Source organism: Trachinotus anak, unplaced genomic scaffold, assembly GCF_046630095.1.
Source record: "Trachinotus anak isolate AG129_WGS33_773 ecotype Australia unplaced genomic scaffold, CSIRO_AGI_Tana_v1 ptg000028l, whole genome shotgun sequence".
NCBI lineage: Eukaryota > Metazoa > Chordata > Actinopteri > Carangiformes > Carangidae > Trachinotus > Trachinotus anak.
In genome coordinates this window covers 16,802,315-16,823,520 of record NW_027273879.1, presented here as the reverse complement: position 1 = coordinate 16,823,520, position 21,206 = coordinate 16,802,315, and the positions used below count along the sequence as shown (strand labels likewise).

The 21,206-nt window shown below is 41.4% G+C and overlaps 1 protein-coding gene across 7 annotated transcripts in view; it reads right to left on the bottom strand.

Annotated features, from left to right (window-relative positions):
* vav2 (vav 2 guanine nucleotide exchange factor) overlaps positions 1-21,206 on the bottom strand; it is a 205,247-nt gene that overhangs the window by 23,960 nt on the left and 160,081 nt on the right. For all 7 annotated transcript variants that reach the window (XM_071467068.1, XM_071467067.1, XM_071467066.1 and 4 more), the window contains exons 5-8: positions 15,987-16,092; positions 13,178-13,276; positions 10,873-10,941; positions 9,565-9,665 (exon numbers count right to left, since the gene is read on the bottom strand). In XM_071467068.1, the coding sequence (XP_071323169.1) occupies positions 9,565-9,665; positions 10,873-10,941; positions 13,178-13,276; positions 15,987-16,092 (375 nt within the window). The remainder of the gene's footprint in view (positions 1-9,564; positions 9,666-10,872; positions 10,942-13,177; positions 13,277-15,986; positions 16,093-21,206) is intronic.

Genomic DNA, 21,206 nt, shown 5'->3' with positions numbered 1-21,206 from the left:
TGTTCACACTGTGCCCCAAAGAGACAAACTGGTTGTTCACAGTGATGGAGGTGTCACGCGTAGTGCTTGAGGGACCGCTGTGTTTACATTTATGGAGCTTGGTCACCATTGAAGCAACATTCAAACAGCTCCAGTGTATCTCACATATGTTAGAAAATGATACTGTCAATAAAAGGAGCAGAAAGTGAACCTTGAGTAGTTAGCTAGGCTGGAGCTCCATCACTAGCTCAATAGCGCCCCCAGACATTTCTTTATTTTTTTAAAAGTTCAAGTGTTTAAACACTCACTTCCAAATAGTGTTGATTTTGTTAAGAAAAATAAGAAATAAAATATCCGTTGACAACTTATTTTTCATGATGAAAGTCACTGACACTGAATAAAACACTGAAAGACACTGACTAAAGAAGAACTTTTCAAAGTGACAACTATGACTGAGCGTTTAACAAATAGACATGTCTTCATGCAAAGTCTCCCTCAACAACTTCACACACACGTCTTGGAAGAAACAGATTTAGGAAGAAAAATCCGTCCACAATTCGCTGACGCTCAGGTTACCTATCAAATTTACTCTCAGTCATCCATCTTTTCTGTTGGTATCACAAGGAGTGAGTGATTTCCAGGATTAATGTCAGCTATTCCTCATCGAGATCATCCTAAATAAAAATATATGAAACAAAGACCACAGCATTGATGTGATGCGATGATGCAGCGTCTCCTCTCCTCTCAGAACATGAAGGGTATGTGAGTGAATCCACAGGTAGCTGCAGTGTTGCTCTGTTAGCAGGAACAGAGCGGCTCTGTTCAAAGAGTTTGGAAAAGATAACTGGATTTACTGAGGTGAGTCTGTCCGAGCTACTGCAGAGCAGTCAATGGACACCTGTAACCATGGTAACTGTACACAGAGATGGCAACAGCCGTAGTCTCAAAATCCACTGAAGACATAAAATTTAAAAATGTATGGCGAAAATGAGACGAACATGTCACTGATGAAATCTAAACTAAAATGTCTTTAGTTTCTGTCGACTAGAACTAACATAAAAAAAAAAATAAATAAAAAAAATCAAATGACTTAAATCTGACTACAATATTATACATTTTCTAAAACAAAATCAAAAACAGCTGCTAAAATTAACACTACTCCCAAAGGTCCCACTGCAGCTGAACACATCTTACAAAGGCTCAGAATCATAAAACATTAATGTCTGCCAAGAGAAATGTATGGCTGAGACAGTGATTTGGATTTCTTTGCTTGTCCTCTGTGAGTGTGGGAGCATGTGGACTGTCCACAGCTCAGGATATGGTTAACAATCTAAAAATGAGGCTTAATGAGGACTATTAATCTTTTGTAAAAATATAGAGACAGAGAAGATTGCTGCTCGAGTCCACAATTAGCTCTGAACTGGTTAGTGTCAGAGCCTTAAGGCAATCCTCGCATATTCATTTTAAGATTAATAAAACAATTTGAAAGGTCAGCCTAAGAGTCATTTGACACTATAGGGGGGTGGCTAAATGAGTATGTAAATAAATGTATCATGATTAGGAATATATGTGAATACCATGAATAAGTAATGCTGGATTCTGTACCCAGGGCAGTTTCTGGAGGGGCGGCATCCTCTTGCCAATAAGCTGTAATCACACAGCACTAATGAAAGCTGCCGCTTTATATCAGTGGCTTTGCAGAGTTCCTCTTATCAGCACGTGAGAAAAAAAAGAAGTCTTAATTTTTCTAGCAGGGAGAATATAAGAGCTGTGTTCATTAGATATTACAATGGGACCCTGACACAGATCTGTGGGTTCAGCTGGGAGGGAGTTCAAAGTCATCTTGCCTGCAGGATGCCATTGCACGTGGCACACATTCCTCTCGCTCACTCACTGAGTCAAAGTAGGGCATTGGCACGGCTAGTGTAGTGCTGGAGTTGGCACTCCAGTCTCTTAATCTGAATCTTGAACGGGGCAAGGCGGTGCAGAAAGCTGGCACCCTGAGGAGCAACAAAGCCTGTGATAGATCTGTGAGGCAGACAAGAGCAGCACTAGGGAAGGCTGTGTGACGGAGCAGTGGTGCAACTACAGGGAACAAAACTACAAGATCACATGGAGTCAGGAAGAATCTCGTTTCCCGCTATTGCTAAGCTCCACCCGCTCGTTCTCGCCCTCATCCAATCACAACCTGATACACTGGCCTTTAGCCAAACACTTGTAAGCTGTCAAACTTAATCCAAAAGTTCATCCAGCTGAATTTGTGACCCACCTTCACCCCTTCACCACCTCAACCGTGGATGGCTGACCTCCAATCAAATCATCGAATCAGAAGTTTCCCTCTTATGAAGATGCCCCCATCCTCTAGCTCCTCTCCTCACCACCATCAGGACCAGTGTCTAGGCTCCAGGGGAAAGTTTCCTTTAATTGGAAGGACTTTAAACCTTTCCAAGGTTATCCACTTCCTGCTGGGGTCTAAAAGCCAACGTCTTTTTCTTCTTTTCAAAATAAATAAAATCTTACTTTAATCTTACTAATTCCTCAAACTCTTTTGCTCTTCTTACTAGCCACAACAGATTGAAATACCCATATCTTTAAAACAGGTTTAGACTGATTTTCACTCAATGGCTTCATGATGGTCCAAGGTAAGAAAGGTCCTCTTGTGACAAAAACAGCTCTGAAAATCTTCCAATACAAGAAAGTGAAGATAACAGGGTGGTGAAAGGACAAATAACATGCTGATCAATGCTCCAAGTAAGAAATAAAATGACAGTAAATGGTTAAACTAGTGGTTGAGTTGCAAATACTCCTTTCCAATTTAACTCAGATTTCAGTATTCCTTTTTTTTCTACCCATTTTCAAAATAAACATGTTTTTTTTATTAAAATAATAGCCTAGCTGAAGAGAGGAGAAGTGTACATACATATTTTACTTGGCTTCTCCATCAGAGTCTCATTAAAACAAATCCTGACACAGCTCTAAAAGTTAATACCATATGTAATAAGGCTTTACTTTAATAATGTTGAAAGAAGATTTTTAAATGATTGCATAGCTTGACTCTGCTGCTCCTAAAACATGTAAGTGCAAACTTAAACATCTCCATTATTAATACAACAGCATCTCTTTAAATGAATAATTCTGCTCGAGAAATATCTGTAAACTGTTGAGGCTGTAAACATGTGAGTCAGTGTGATGTTTTGCCAGAGGTGGAACTCTGACTCTGAGGCTGAATCTTCTCCTCAAAAGCAGCATTTCTATCACACACATTCTTCAAAGATCTACCAGAGATGATCAGTGGGACCTCACCAGAGCCCGGGCAGAGTTTTGACTAAAGCCCCCTGCAGTGAGGCTCCTACTCTGGTTAAACTGGCTCTGGGCAAGACAAACAAAGCCTCTGATTAAGACTTGATCCATACTGGAAGAGACAGCTCCCCTTAGCTCCCGCTCCTCCAGGATGACAAAGTGATTGAGATTAATGGGAGCCTTGATCAATTAGAAGAAAGCAGGCGGAGTGTGCAGCTTAGCGAGGATCCAGGGCCACGTGCCAGAGACACCCATCATATAGCAAGTTATCAGGACATAATGTGACATGAAGGTATTCTTTAAAGAAGCTGTTCCATGACAGGAATGCAAAGGGCTCAAACCAGTGGTGTAAACGAGGGAATCATTGCAGCAGTTCAGGTAAAGAAAAGAAAGGTGAACAAGAGGACGGTGAAACAGCTACTCCTGGGGAAAATGTTTATCACTGTTCTTAAAGATCTTGTTGTACAATGTATGAAGACTAGCTCTCATGGGGTTTCATTTCTGTTCATCAGTGCGTGATCTTAATAGGGAAAATTAGCTCAGAGGGAACATAATGATGTTTTTCTCAAAGCAATGGCAAGAGCTAAGTGAATGGAAATGATCAAAACAGTGATTTGTATGCTTATCTGGCAGGGTGGAAAAGAAGGCCATCCTTCAGTGTGTGTGTGTCGTTTCATGTGTACTGCTGGGTGCCTTGAGCGAGCAGCCCGTTCTCCGATGCCTGAAGGCTGAATTTCTGAAGTTTCCACTTGCAGCAAACAAACCCACGTCCATTCTGACAGCCAGCACCACGACGCTGTGATGTGGGGGCGTTTTTAGTCCCTTGTAGCTCACAGCTTCGGTTTTGTATATGTTTTAATCTCAGCCTTATTATAAACCCCATTTAGCTGCAACTGTTTTCAGCAAACAAGCTCCGATAAACTCACTTTATGATACCTGTTTAGCACCAAATGGCCAGTGTACAAAGTTAGGAACTAGCTGGAGAAAGTTGAGCAGTCTGTTGTGGGGGTCTTTTGTCCAATATAGTGGCAAATAGGAGAACAACAACTATAATAACTGCCTCGCAGTTGTGTGCTTCTGCGACTCTGTTTTAAATCACATGCCTGTTTTCCAGTCATATAAAATATTAACCAATTCTGTGAAATTTTGTCACTCTGACCTTGACCTTTGACCTTTGACCACCAAAATCTAATCAGTTCGTCCTTCTGTCCAAGTGAATGTTTGTATCAAATTTGAAGTAAATCTCTTCCCGAAAACAGCATGCCTCTGGCCCTGGCTGAGATATTGCGTTCACAAGGCCTGAACCATGTTTTGTGAGGTCACCACAACCTTGACCTTTGACCCCCAAAATCTATTCAGTTCATCCTTGAGTCCATGTGAATGTTTTGAGCAAATCTGTAGAAATTCCCTCACGGCATTACGAAGATATTGTGTTCACATGGCCAAAACCACATTTTGTGAGGTCACCACACCCTTGACCATTGACCTTCAAAATCTAATCAATTCATCCTTGAGTCCCTGTGAACGTTTATGCCAAGGCGTTACTGAGATATCGAGTCCATTAGAGTTGGGTGCACGGATGGACGGACAACCTGAAAACAATCTGCCTCCGGCTCCGGCTGTTGCTGGCGCGGTGACATAAAGACATCTTGTAGGTTTTTTATTGCTTAAAAGATAATAACAGGATCCCTTTCTGGCATCAAAATATCCCACCCAAGGTCACTCAATCGCACACAACTACTCAATCAACAGCTGGATCAGTAGCTGCTGTATTGTGTGAAAATATGTTATATTCTTATACATTTAATAACAGCCTTTCATCTGAGACTTGAAAGCTAGTCAGAGGCTTTGTCCTCTTCCCTGAGACAGGCAGTGGAACAAAAGGCCTAATGACACACAAGCATACTGCAGCATGCATCCACTCTTGGCCCAGTCAGCCGTAATTAGTCCGTGACATGGTGACAGGTACATTCTTTACTTGACACCTCATCTGGACATGTCGCAGCGGGAGGTAACATTTCATCATTTCCTGTTTTCTCCTTGTATTGCTGCTTCAATGTTTGTAGTCTGATATACTGTGTTTTAATACACAGGAGGAGAAAAACAATCATAAGTCTGAATTAGTATCTTAAGGAGAGTTTTGAAGCTCCTTGTCAGCCTTTTCCAAAATAACTGAAGTAAAATAATCACAGTATTACTCCAAACATCTGATGCAGAATAGTTATTCAGAAAACCACTACAGAGAAGTTCCAAAGGTCTAATGTTTTCTGCAGCAGAGCTTTAATGATGAAAATGTGTTCTTGCCTGGTCTTCACGAATCTGAGCAATCATGGATTTTCCTCTCACTGACAAGAAAGGAAAGATGACTAAGGTGTAATTTCTTGAGAAAAGATAGAAGCTGCAGAGGGAAGATTCACTCCTCCAAACCTCCTGAATCTGTCTGACTGAGGCTTAAACGTGTGGCTGAGTCTCTCCGATGTTTCCTCCACTAACCATCTTGGTACTCTGTGCTGTCTCACCTGTCAACCTAACACAAGCAGCGGTGGTGGGTGCGGCACAAGGCCTGCTTCAGATTTCCCAATGAGGAAGTCAATGTAGATGTGCTTCCAGCTCCAGTTTTCCCTTATTTTTCACTTTCTATGTTGGAACAGTATTCTTAGATAGTTTAAAACATGCCTTTAGAGGAACTTTAACTTTGAAAGATGACATTTTTTTCTCTCCTTGTAGAACCAATTAGCAAGTTTTCTCTTGTGCGATTAGAAAACCTACAGAAGTTCAAAACTGGAAAAGAAGCTTGCTAACAGGTGTTAGTATGAGCAGAAGAAGAAGTGATACAGCAGCCTCCGAGCAGCAGAGTTGTCTGAGAGTTCTCCTCTGGGTTGGAGAGTTCACTGGTGCAGCAAAAACCATATTCTTATGGTTATTCTTATTCTTATGTATATATCATATTCTTTTCAGTGCCGCTGATATTGCCCCGCTGTGCTGGCCTATTTCATAATGAGGACGCTGTCGTGCATGTTATTTCACAGAAAATGCAATTTTGAGCAACTGCGCCTTGGGCCCTTGCCCCCCGCCCTCGCCGAGCCCCGTGAGCCGAGCCAGGCGACTGAGGAGATCTCCCAGCAAACCAGAAGTGACAGGCTGTGGAACCAGCTAATATTCTCTGACACATGGCATTGGGACCCCCTCACCTACACTCAGCATACGCAGCACACAGAATATGGAGGAGAGCATGGAGCGAAGACCTCCAATAAGGAGGCTCAGAGCGAGGCCATGATTAGGCCCTGCAAGGAGATCTGGCAGCCAGATTACTCCGGAAATGAGTTAGGGAATGTCGCAAATGAGGACATCAACAAGAGGGTACTTAGAAGCCCATTTAGTTTATAGAGCTTCCTCTGAGTGTGCTTTCCCATTCAGCCTGGTTCTGGCTGTCTAAGAACTGAGAAGTAGTCGAGATAAACCAGTGACATTTTCAGCATGGCATTCAGTTCGATGACAAATTGAAAAAAAAGAAGCTTTTTTACTGTTTTTGCACTGATGTGGGGGGAGGGGGGGGGGATACAAGCACATTGTTGTAAAGGTCAGAGGGACTTACAAGCATAGATAACCAAATTATTTATGCCCAGCCAGGTCCTCAGGAAAATTGCCAAGATGAGAGCGGTGCCGTGTCAGTCTAAATCCCCTGGTCACTCTTGTTTATCGCCAATAGAGAGAAGGACGCCACAGTGGCTCATAATGAGGCAGGTATACATGTCAATCACACACAGGGAATCAAAGGCTGTGACGCACGGAATCTGCAAATCTAATGAATCATTTTCTCAAAATAACCCTGCGTCGCATTTTGGAAAATGTCGCTGAGGGTAAATATTAACAATGATCGGTATATCATTAGCAAATTTGTTTATGAATAGACGGTAAATGTTAGATATTTCTGTCAGAGATAGAAGGTTAAGCTCCATCACAAAACAATCGGGTAAACTGGAGGTGTACTTTTGGTCTGGAGCTCTTTTTTCATGGTTTCGCCAGAGGCAGTTTAGCTCCACAAAAAAGAAAATCTTAATACAACAGCACACAATAATTCCAGCTTGGTACAGTTTGGAGTATTTTTCCTGTTTCAACATGGAAGTGTCACTGTGCACAAACCCGGGTCCATAAAGAAATGGTTTCCCAGTTTGTCATGAAAGGACTAGACCTGGCCTCAACCCCCATCCAACACCTTTGGGATGAACTGGAACCCTGACTGTGAGCCAGAACTTATCGCCCAACATCAGCGTTGGACCTCGCCGGTGCTGCTGTGGCTGAACAGAAAATCTGGTGGAAAACCTTTAAAGAGGAGTGGAGGCTGTTAAAACAGCCAGTGGCTTTGGAATGACATGTTCGGCAATCGCGCATGGATATAAAGATCAGTTGTCCGCATACTTTTGGCCTTTAAGTGTAGTTATGGTACAGTGCAATGACTTTGTTCATAATGTAATTTCTAGTAAATCTTTTTAAACGTTTCTTTCAAAAAACATATTCATGAATAAACCAGGGCAGTGATGGTGCAGTGATTAACGCTGTATCTAGCCTTCACCTAATTTGGATAAATGGAATGGAATAAATAAACCCAATCATGCAATACTGTGCATGAAGCAGCCAAACAAAGACAAAATGATACCCCCCCCCCCAAACAAATGCCCAACTGATGTCTTATTATGCATTTGATTAAAATTATTTTAACCTCAAAAACACAATTATTCTCGACTAGTTTAACACTCAAAAAACAAAAAGGGCTAGAATTGCTCACGATAAAAACAAAAAGGAGCTAAATCTACGTGATAAACAATATAAATGATGCTGAACTCCTCTCCACACACATCTTCTGAGCTTTCATCGTGATAACCTCCCAGTCCTTTGCAGAGACCCTTGGCTCGCTGGGCTTGCGTGCAAATTAGGACTTGAAACCACTGCTCAATCAGATGAGAGAGTCCAATGAGCTGAACGAGGAAGGAGAAGCAGTAGGAGCGTGCGCATGCATGTGTGTGTGGGATAGAGGGACAGAGTATGTGCCTGCCTCTCTCTATTAGTAGGAGGGGAGACTCTTGTGTCACACTAACTTTGTGTTACAGGGCCCTCAAGGCTTAAAGGAAGGGGCCCGCGATGAGCCTATTACCTATGCGAACTGACGTCACCAGCAGAAATACTGTGACTGTCTGTTTCAGGCTGGAAGGAGGAAGAAAACTGCTATCAGGTTCATGTATATTATGTATGTAAGAACAGGTACACGCACACACACACACACACACACACACACACACACACAAACACACTTGCACAGTGAAGTGTGTGACTCACTCTTGCAGTAATGGCCGTATCGTTCGAGGAGAGTGGCGTATCCATAGCTGTGTATGGAATCATGACTGGGGCAAGAACCTATCATCACCATCATTACCATTACCTATGAAGCAGCCACACTCACACACAGCAGGGAGGCAAATCACTGCTCCCCTCAGGGATGCAAATTATCCACACGTTGCTCAGCAGCTGAGCAAGATGGAAACCCATCTGAGACGAAACTCTGCTCGGCTTTCCCCTGTTCACTGCATTTTCTAATCCAAACACTGCAGAAACCTCTCGATTATCAAGTGATTTCTGCCCTGACAGGCTTCAATTTTCACTCTTCAGTTGAGCTTGTTTCCAGGAGAAATGTACTTCAATTTTCAATTTTCAAACAGAATGGAGAAGGCAGGTGGCTGCAATGAAAGTGCAGAAAACTAAACACTTGTTTAACTTATTTTAAGAGATCAGAACTTAGAACTAACATTACAGACAGAATGCACCTCATAAAAAGAGGATTGTTGAGTTGGCACCAGAGGAATGTATTGTAAATTTGAAAAGTTGGACCTTATTTAGGTTTAGAGACAATATAAAGACAAGTGCAAAGAATATGCTGCATCCATCATGTAAGAGGAAAGACAACTGCACAGGAATGTGACTGTGACCAGCTAATGCACTCATAAGTGGATTTACTCTGATCATTCTGGTTGAATGGGGAACAATTGGTTACATGCTCTCTCAGCTTTTTCCTCCAACATGTTTGGTTTTAATAGACTTATTCTTTGAACATTAATCCCATCAGTCCTCAGACTCTGTTGATACTCAGCAGCTTGATGAAGCCTCCTGATTTTAAAAGGGCAGAAAAAATTCTCTTTCCTCTCTATTATAAGGGGATTTTTACTATGTGCATAACATAACCCAGAACTGCACAGAGTGTATTGAGACACACGTGAACCTGAGGTTACTAACCTCTCCTTGAAGTCCAGGAAGATCTTCCCCAGGCCACTTCCTCCGCTGACCATGTTCAGGTCGATGGCTCGCAAGAGGGCAAAGTGGACTTTGATTACGTCCTGAGTAACAATCACAATAAACATTACCATCATTATCTTAATTCTTATTCCTCTCTTTAGACACTGTTACATACATAGACAGATCAACACATACATTAATTCAAATAGTTACTTCCTAGGATATAAAGCACATTACGTCACGTGTATTCATTCCAGATGTTCAGTACAGGATGTTCCTGACATAGTTTTGTATGCTCTATATATTTTATATGCACTGATTGAGATTATTTCAGTCCTGTAAATCTAATCAGGTCTGATTACATTCTTTGTATTGACATGTGCAGAATTTGAATTAAACATATTTGTGCTGTAAACGTTGTGGAGTATAATAGTCGTCCACTACAGCCTGCTATTTACTGGAAGACACTGGCATGATTCTACATTTTTCTTATTGTCTGCAGCTGGAAAGACCAACATGTTAGTCCGTCTCAGTACTTTCTGACCTCCCCTGCCTCAACTGTAACCCATTCATTCCTCATTTCTACTGAAGGCATAAAGCTTTTAAAATGGGTGATAAAATATACTGTATTATCATTATAGTGTGAAAAAAGTTATTGTGCTTTTCTAAAACGGCTGGACACAGTTACTCAAATAGAAATTACAACTCAGATAGAAATAATAGCGTGTCTAGTGGGGATTATTTTCAGACGTGGATTAACACACATTCGGTGTCTCTGGCGAGTATTTACAGCAGCAGGATACTGTACATGGGACTGACTCAAATTAAACTCCAGTAGCTGTGTTCACAGTAATGAAGGAACAGGTCACCAGTGCAACAGTACGACTCACTGATGGGTTTTTAATCATTTTTGGACGACAATCAAGCTCTGTGGCAGAGAGGGATAAATACTTGTTATTTGGATCAATCCATTGTTGGTTGTAGTCTTTTAGACAATAAGAAAAATCTCGAATATAGCTAGTGTTTGAGTTTAAGGTAACCGGGATGCTATATCTGTTCCAAGAAGAATAACAAAAAATAGTTTTTCCCTCACTGAGCTGAAAACACTGAACCATGACACCAAAATCTCTCAGTGTGTTGGACCGTGAATTTGCATACGGCACCGTTAACACCAATGGATATACATATATACAACGCATCCTGTCATTCATTCAGCCATCCATACACACATTGAATTATTCACATGGTGTGCGACAAATCCAGGCGTGCTGTATAGAAATCATGTTTCCTGCTTGAGTGGGCGCTCACCTCCAGGTTGACAAAGATAGCCTCCATGTCCTGTGGGCTCAAGACTTGCTTCAGCGGGATCATGTAATTCTTGAAAAAAAACACAAGAGTTAAGTCAGTGAAAATTTGGGTGGGGGGGGGGGGGGGGGGGGGGGGGGGGGGGGGTTATTTCAAATCAGGCTATAACACTGAGCGTGCCATAAATACACAGCGTACAGCTGTTCCTTGTGCTTACAGAAGAAAAACCTGCCTGTTATTTCTCCAACATTGTTTTATGGTTGTCACATTCCATCATCATAATGATAACAAATGGATCAACTAAGAAGCAATGAAGAGACGACAGGCTTTATTAACCCCAACTCAATTAAGCCTAACGAGTCCTCTGATCATAAGAAGGTTATTTATTCTCATTTAGTCTCGTGTTGGTCTGATGTGGGAAACACACAATACACATTCCGTTTAATGAAATTAGTGGAGAGGATGATTTGTGGCTCTCCATCACATCGCGGATGAAATCTGTCAACACGGAAACTGATGTGTGGGCAACACTGATCTTCAACTATGGTTCATTACCACACAGTGGAGGTGTGTGTGTGTTTGTGTGTGTGTGTGTGTGTGTGTGAGAGACAAAGTTTATGACGCTTTGAACACACAGAGTTTGCTGTTTTACTGGGAAGCTCCTTGTCTTTGTCGACATTTGTGGGCAGCAAAGTTCAGTGAAGTGTTGTCCATTGTAACATGACACTGTGATCACATTTTCTAAGCAATTAGCAAGTTGTGAAAGTCCTTCAGCTGTCATAAAGTATGTGTTACCATCTAATACGAGCTCGCTCAGCAGTGAAATGAGCAACTCTCTTCCCTCAGGAGAATTTCATTGTCAACTAATCCTTATGAAAGTACACAGCAGGCAAGAAAGTACATTCTTTAGGGCCATTGTTACCAACAAGGAAGACAAGATACGGACAACATAAGGTGCCCAAGACAAAAGTGACAAAAACAGTGCAGGGAGACAACAAAACAGTGCAAAGACAAGACAAAATACTGCAAAGACAAAACAGCGCAAAGACAAAGCAAACAGTGCAAAGAGAAGACAGAACAGTGTAGCGAGTTGTTCATAGACCCTCTTACGAAATACGAGGGACATTAAGCAGTGATGGTTGAAGGGACGGCTACAGCATGATGTAGATTGTAACAGTAAGAAGGGTCGAGATGGAATCTACGTCATCATGTCACCGTTGCTGCTTAAACTCCCTATTGCGATCAGGAGGGAAGAACATGAATAAAAAAATGTCCGTGGAGACTTGATGCTCGGCATTCTACAAAGACCATACAATAAGAATGCCAGCATAAAATATGTGCAGGGTCTCCTGCCCTCACCAGCAGACTCCACAAGCGACCTGTCAAAGCTCCTTATTGCTATTGTTACTGTGGTTGTTTTTCTGTTGTTGTTGTTGTTTTTCCCCGTCTCTCCACTCCCGTTTTCCTTTTCCCCATATTCTCTCTGTTTTCCTCTTCCTGTCCACTCTCATTCCTGATGCAGTCTGGTTGTCTTAATAAAGTTAAAATATGCGATAGGAGGAGTATCCCACACTCCTCCTTCGCAGAGTAAATCTGGCTCAACAACACAAGGCATCCAGACCACTCATACGGCTTGCCAATGATATTGGGACAGGACAAAAAAAAAAAAAAAAAAAAAAAAAGCTCCTTATTGGAAAACATGCAGAGACCCAGATCCTATTAGGGAAAATCACCAGAAAATCTCAACCTCTGCTAAATGAGATCAGGTATCAACCAGTTATGCAGCAGTAACACAAAGAGAAATGAAGAAGGAGAACAATGTACCAGTGAAACTTAGGGATGTTTATGACTTTTAGAAAACAATTAAAATCTCATCTACTAATTTCGGGAGATGTAATATATGTAATGTGCAATAAGTAATGTATTAATTCTTTGTTGTCTTTTTTTGGATAGCTTCCAAAACACTGCTTGGCAGCACAGTGTGTGTGTGTGTGTGTGTGTGTGTGTGTGTGTGTGTGTGTGTGTGTGTTCACATATACTTAAAGCCTCAGGGATCAGTGTCTCTTGTGGAGGCTGAGCCAATAATAACCATATCGATCACCTCCTGTGACATTTGTGCTCCCAAATCAATCTGCCAATAGCTAACATTTCCGTGCTGTGACCCGGCCCACAGGCCTGAGACACCAAGGAAGGAGATGCTTCAAAGGGAAAGTCTAACACAACATTGTTTGTACCTTGATAAAAACGTGCACTTATCAACACACTCAAATGTACTATATGTACACATGCACACTTTTCTGACACTCACCTTCTCAATGTCCTCTAAAGTCTTGTAGTACTTTGCTTCAGTCTCCTGGATCTCCACTAAGCAGCAGTTTCTCTTGTCATCTTCCGTCATTCCCATTTTCTACAGTGATAAGATGTAAAAAGAATCAGGACAATTGAAGTGCACAATTATCAATAACTTCTTTCTTTGTACCATACTTCAGCGCCAGTACGTCATTAATGTTTTCATGTTCATGTAAAGGATTTTGCATTTTAATAACATTTATATTGAAAGCTGTAAGAATTTGTGTGATATCTACATAATAAGGGAATTCATGCTACAGCCAGTGTCCTATTCAGTATCTAATTTTGTGGCAAAATGCAGGGTGACACTACTGATTGTTAATTTAAACCAGCATACCAAAGGTTTTTCATGTTTTTTACATTGCAGTCAATTTACAGCAACTCACAGTGCAGTACAGCCAATGCTGCTGCATTTTAGAAAAAAAAAAAAAATTCTAATATATTGGTTTCTATTTATTTCAAAAGTTATGGGAATCTATTAACAGACCTTACCAATACTTGAGTTTTCTAATCAATCAAGCTGTATTACTGGTGTGAGATTATAAAGTGTAAACTTTTCCAGTAAGTTTACACTTGATCTTCATTACAGTGCAAATGTAATGTAACACTAGCAAAACTGACTGTGATGGATTACACAACTCAGGTCCACTTATTATCAGCACTGTTTCCCTGCAGCACTGTCTCCTAGAAATTATGTTTATATAACTAAAGTGCAACAGCAGACATGCTTTGTGGGAAACTTAACCTTTGGTCATATTTTTTGATGAAGTTCTACATTTATTAACAGTTACAGAGTCACCAGGAGGTGGTTAGGGTGGATGGACACCACCAAGGTTCACATCCACAGTCCTGTCTGTGGTTTAGATGAGTGGGTCTCAAACTTTTTCACAACAACGACCCCTAAACTGACACTAACTAGACTCACAGGCCACCATTTGAGAAGATTTTGTCCCAGGAGCCTCCATCTGATAAGATTTTAGCTTTTAGATGTTTCATTACAGAAAGTTTGTTTTAAACTCATGACCAAAATAGCCATACATTCTGTCATTGTGTTACTTATGGATGGAATTATAGTGAAAATAAATTATTCCCCTTTTTGCGGCAAACCCTCGCGGACCCCTTCAAGGACCCCTGGGTGTCCTCGGACCCAACTTTGAGAACCACTGGTTTAGGCAACAAAAGTACTTTGGTTAAAGGGAGACTGTGGTTTTCCTTAAATGTAAATATGTTATATCAAGTGATGTGAGTTTCTGAATATGACCATAAAAATCTTAATAGTGCTGTAGTCACTACAAATGGATATTGTACAGCAAGACTCGATATTTGGTGGAAAACAAATATGTTGTCTATGAATATATGAATAATTGACAACATATCCTCAATAGGCATTAGAAAATGTAATCCAGTCTCCATTAGGTTCCATACAAAGCTTAGTTGTTGTTGCAGTGTTGTTGTACAGAAACATCATTTCTACAGTATTGTTTCCAGGGACTTGCGAGAACATGGTTGATTGGCTTTGCTAAACGATTTTCATACTGTTGGGAAATTAGTAGAGAGCAATAGCTGCTGGAACAGAAGGAAAAAAAATATCTATCTAAAAGGTTAGACCCGCACGCTTGTTAATTAAAGCATTTTAAAGCATGTGTGGGCTGGCGGGTATATATGTGTTTTTTTTAATTTAATCTTTACTTCATCAGGCAGCTTCATTGAGATTAAGATCTCGTGGATTCATCTATGTATGTATGTATGTATGTATTTATATGTAGATGAATCTACAGTTGTTGAGCAGATTGCACATTGTATGGGAGCGGGGGAGGATAGGTACAAACTTATCTAGACAGAGCGTTTCTCATGAGGCCTGATGTCTAAAGCAAGTCCCTCTGTGTGTGTGTGTGTGTGTGTGTGTGTGTGTGTGTGTGTGTGTGTGTGTGTGTGTGTGTGTGTGTATGCATGTTCATTCTGTCAAAGAACAATATGCTGTAATGCATATTATAAGTGACTCACCCTGAAGACCACTGTAAAACACACACACACACATAGACACAGAGGCTTTTTCTCTGTGCAGACTTTCTCTGTGGTGGCAGTGATAATGAGCTGCTGAATAGTCATCTGCAACAGATTCTTGCTGCTGATAACCACAGCTCATAATACAAAAACTGGCGATAACAATTCAGAAATACAAGTCCAGTCCAGGCTTCAATCCAGCATGTAATCACCCAATCAGAACCGGCGCTGGAAGCCAGGGGGATAATGTTGGATGTGGCAGCTGCTGGTCCGCGTTGACATCAAGTTAATGTTGTAGTCACCGAGCTGAATTCACAGACATCTCCACCGGGCCCTGAGTCAGACTGTGGACCAGATGGGGCCCCCCCCCCAAACCCACCCACCCCTCTGTGAATGGGTCACTAAGCTAATTGGCAGGTTATTCACTTGGGATGCTATGAGTTTGATTTTAAATGCAGTGGTGGATGGGAGTTAGCTGACAGGGTGGGGTGAGTCACAAACACAGCATCACTCACCTGCATGTATCTGATCTGCAGCAGCATGAGAAAGGCAAAGCAGTGCAAGTCAGACGTCAGATTCACCACCAGTGAACAAAGACAGTTACTCTAAGTGCGTTTAGAAATATGAAAAATACTGAGCTGTCTGAAGGACACCTGGTATAATGAAAATGAAATCGTGCAAAAGAAAACTCTGACCCGGAATGACTACATCATCAATAATTGATCAAATATCCACAGTGAAAGTTTGTGGGACAAAGTCCTCACCATGGGTTGTCGTACTTCCACCTTAATGATGTCCTCATAGATGTCATCCCCATCGTCCTCACACGGCACGCAGTCATAGATGTCGTCCTCGCCCAAGTCATGCTCGCTGCGGAAAAACACACACAAACACACACACACAAGTTAGATAGATATATCTAAACACACCCTTAACCCAAAGGATGAATCGCTCCTTCTCTTTCACGAGCCCTGCCTGAAGGGCGATACTGTCGCAGGCAAGGGGACGCAGTGCCCAACGTTCACAAACCTCCACTGAGTTGCGTTATCGAGCGGCATTTCCCTTTAATGAGTTTATGTTGCTTTGGCACCCAGCTAGCTGACTGACCTTTAATTAGGCAAGCAGCCAGCAGAGCACAGGCAGTTACTGTGGAGAGCAGCATCTTCTGGGAAAGAGGCTCATGCTCCGGGAGCTCGGCCTGTACTTCCCTCTGAGCTGTAAAAGCAATTATTGTTTGGGAAACTTCTGGAGGCAGCGTAGACACCTCAGCAGGAAAACATTTTGGCAAAGGGCCCGTGTCGATGGAGTTAATAAACTGGGAGATTTAAGTCACAAAAACAGGAAATAAATGATTAAATACTAGAAACAAATAAAGGTTGTAAGAGCTGCCTTGATAAATAATGGAGAAGCACAGTTCAAGGTTGGCAACTGTTTGTCTGTTTAATCTAATGCCATTCACCCCAGCTGTATTGTGGTGAGGCAGCTAATGTGTGAAGGTGCCATCGATTCAGTGAGTTATGCTGAAGCCTACAACTTGAACCCTGATTATTTATGCTTCTGTGCATTGACCATTCATACGTCCCACTCTCGCAATGAGCCTTGACGGAATGTCTTCAAATCAGGGACAAACACTCATTTGGACTCAAGGATGAACTTATTAGATTTTGGTGGTCAAAGGTCAAAGATCACTGAATCCGTCCCATTCTCATGAACACCACAGACATAGCAGCTGCATTAGCCACCTTGGCCTGTTTCTGTGATAGGTCAACATTGAGGCCATATCAGACCAGGCAAGACTGGACTCTCAACATAGACAAGTAAAACAGGGGAGTTACAGTTTATCTGGATTAAAAAAAAAACACTTTACAATACTTAACCAATTTCAATCAGTCATTTTTATATTCAAGGGCTCATGATCCACAGGGAGACATAAAAAAGCTTTGTCTCCAGTTACTTATAATCTCGATAGTTTAGGCTAGAATCACTGAATTATTTATGCGTTTGAAAAAACTAAAATTGTCTCATAAATGAATGCGTGTATATGACATCATATTTATACATCAACACATAAATATATCATTTATTCATTTATATGTGAGACATGAATAAATAAATATTCATCATAAATAAATAAATGAAGGTTACACTGTGAAAGTTGCCAGCTCCCTCCACCTGCTGAGAGAAGGAGCAGAGTTCACGCTTGGCAAGTGTCCATCCTGCTCAAACGTCCTTGAGGAGGTCACTTGATGCCAGATCACCAGGTGAAGGGACGGTATGAAAGAGACAGATTTCTGTTCTTGGATGAGGAGTGTCTCATGCAAATATAAATATATATGACCCCCACCCTCAAAGCATGTAAAGCCACCTGTTTGAATATTATTGAGGAAGATACTGAGGGGCACCATAACACATTTGTCCTTGGACCAAACCAACCACGTTCAGACCGGAAGATGTGATTTCACTTCAAGATCCCCGAAATGGGATATTTTCTAGGATTTGTATACACTTTGTTTATTCATGAATAATCTAAAACAAGATTTGTGAATCGCAGATTGTTGAATTTTCTCTCCACTGTGACCTTCTACATCTGCCATCGTGTCTGAAATATTCCTCCTTTCACTGTCTGTGTGAAAAGGGGATGAAAAATGAGAGAAGATAGAAGTGCCCTAAATCAAATATTCAGCTTTGTCGTCACGCATGCTTGTGTGTGTGGGGTGGGTGGGTGTGGGTGTTGTTTGAAGTTTTAATTGAGGTGGTTTGGTTCACTCTCAGCTATGTGCTTCTCCTTTCTTCATCAAGCGAAAGTGGCTCATGTGGAATCCTGAGGAGGCTGTGTGGGAGGACAGCGGCCAGCCGGCGCCGTCCCATCAGCCTCCACTCTGAACTCAGAGGCTGCAGCACGCTCCGCAGAGACTGACATGTCGCATGGGGGAGAAGTTTTGGGGAAGGCAGATGTTGTATTTCATTTTCCTCTAATCCCTCAGAGGCAGTATTATGTGAGGGCGGTCTAGTGCAGAGATATGAATGTGACCTGTGGAGAGATCTGAGAGGGGCGGGATCTCCAGGGAGACCATGGAGGCGGCGTGGGAGAATGCTTTTTAACTCGTAAATATTATAAGAATAGAAAAACATTAGGAATGAAAAATGAATAGAAAATAGAGAAACTGAATAGAATCATTTTGTCCTGGTTTCCATCATCTACATCTATTGATCTTGGGTTTGTCAAAGGGAAATGTACTGATTAGTGATGACATTTAAGCCCCTCCTCTTTCCCCATCGGTCATTTTTACATTGTCTAATATTCCTTAGACCCAGTCAGTCAGTTCCAGATATCTGTGATGCTTTTCATGCTTTTATAATGTCATGCTTTTTCCTTACCAATTAATCGGTGCATTACAGGTTTGAAGGAAGCTTCCTATTGGCTTTTGGTTCATTTAAACCTCTAATTATCTTTATTCTGATTTTCTTTTTTTAACTTATTCCCAATGTACCTCTCTGGTGTGATTACCTGCACATGTTGGTGCCATATATGCCTTTTCAATAAAAACTTCAGGATGTCGATGATGATGTCCCTTTTCCTAATCGTCTGCTTTTCTTTTAATGCGTGTCTACATTAATTTTTCTGCAGAGCTTACTGACAGCAGTGGGAGAGAGTTTCCTGTTGCTGCTGGAAATCCACTGATCCAGAACCTGTATTGACATAACTGATTACTAATTAGCCAGAGGAATCAGTGGTGTGATGACTGTGCGTTCACTTTTCCTGATTGTTTTAGATCATTCATCAGATTTCTGGTTGGTGATGTTATTAATGAGCTTCCAGAGTGATCGACTGGTTTCACTGTCAATATGCATTGATCCTGCAGTGATGTAACTACAGTGAATCCTATATTAAGATCTTTATGTAGTAATCTATAAGCCTGGCCTACACAGTGTGGATACTGGGTTTCACAGAATCAAAAAGGCTGCTGATGATAAATGACATGCTTGTTTTCAAACAATTCAAAGGCTTTATGAGCTTGAGACGTGTGTGTGTGTGTGTGTGTGTGTGTGTGTGTGTGTGTGTGTGTTTGAGCTTCAGACCTTAACAGTGAGGACACTTTAAACAGTGAACACATTCTTTGGCACGAAGGTATTTTTGCTGCTCCTCACTTTTTCAAACGGCTGCTTTACAATTAGGACTTGGATTTATGGCTCAGGTCAGTGGTGTTCAGGTCAAACTGAAGGTAAACTAGGCAAAGGTTTAACAACAGGTTTATTGTACTCAATAAATTATTGTCTCGTCTAGTATTTATTGTCTGGTCTTCTTTCATTGTACTTTAGTTCTATTTTTTTTTCATCTTGATATATCCATATAAAGCACATTGTACATTTCCTGTGCAATTAATTGATATAAAGAAATAATAATTGTTGTTGTTATTGTTGTTGTTGCTGCTGTTGTCCTTATCATAGGGGATAGGGCCAGACAATTATTTCCGATGGTTAAAGTCGTCATCCTTGTAAATTTCATGAAATCAAACCATGTTTTTATATGATTGGCATTATTCAGCCGTAGCCATTCTTTGTGTTTTAATTAAACAATTAAATACAATTACACTATAAAGTAGTATGTAATGTTAGCAGGGGCAGAGTGGGATTAAAAATCAGTCTGGGACTTTTGACTCAGACTGGTCAACCAAAACCCATCTGGAGACACCATCATATACAACCCATGCCACACGTTACAAGAATCATTTTAGTAATGTATGGTATTTATATAGTTTTGTAGTCTTATAGCCTAATTTTTTTAACACAATTCAATGACAGATTTGATGATGATTTTCTGGGGTGAATGATTCTTTTTGTGAAGAAAAGCTGTTTTCATATCACATAACATCATCATATAACTACAGGCTAGTACAGACAGCGAGAGAGACTATAAGTGAGATTGGACAGTAGAGCTTGACTGGTGTTTGTACTGGACTCACTGGGAGCTGTACTGGTCCCAAACTAACTTGCTCCTCTGCTGCTAGATGCACAACTGTTTAAACTAATTTTGTTATTTGTGTAAATCGAGGCAGCAACAGTCCACTGCTGCCTCAGTGTTTGAAAACCATGATAACAGCCACATCTGTCTCCCTCCCTCCTCCCTCTTGCTTGATCTCTGTCTCTCTCTGATGTTTCCCCCCCCCCCTCTTTTTCCTCACATTGAGCCACTGGCCCAATTTATGTGGCAGCCCATGGGAAAAAGTCCTGGTTCTCCCGACGGCCACTTTGTCATTGATTGTTAGTGGCAGCGTCCACCATCCCCACAAGATTTAAACTGCCATCACACGCACAAGTGACTCACAGGAAACGGACAATTACCTGAGGACAAAAGTGCAAAAGTTGTCTTTTTTTTCAAGCTTAGAAAGGTTAACATAAGATCATGGTTTAGGCATTGATGCTTATCGTTGAAGGGTGCCCGGGCTCACATAGTACAAGTGTTTTGGTTTTTCTATGTGGGTTGTTAGGGACATGTCCTGCTATTGTAGTGACACTGTCAAACTGCAACTTTTCTATCTATATCCCTTTGTCTCTTTGGCTTTAGTGGACATTAATAAATCACTCAAATCAATTCATGACTGTGTGTTTGCATGTGTAGGTGTGTGCTTATGAATGTACATGTATCACAGTGCATCAGAGAGCCAGAGCAGAGTCCTGAGGACTCATGAATTAGGTCTAATTTTCTGTCTGATTACACAGTGACAGGCCAGGGGGTGTCCAGCGTGTTTGCACGCAATCGGCCCGCTAGCCTCTGCTCCCAGGCCGCAATGACATCGAGTTACATCAGTGGAGAACAGGGGCAGAGTATGACTCACCACAGCTACTGAGCATATGTCCCCAAAGGCTTGGCTGCCTTGCAGGTTCTATTAGAATAATATTACGTTTCTTTTATATGGGAAGTTGATGTACTGTGGGGGGGAGCTCCAGCGTCAGCGTATGATAATTCTACCATTCAGAAGATA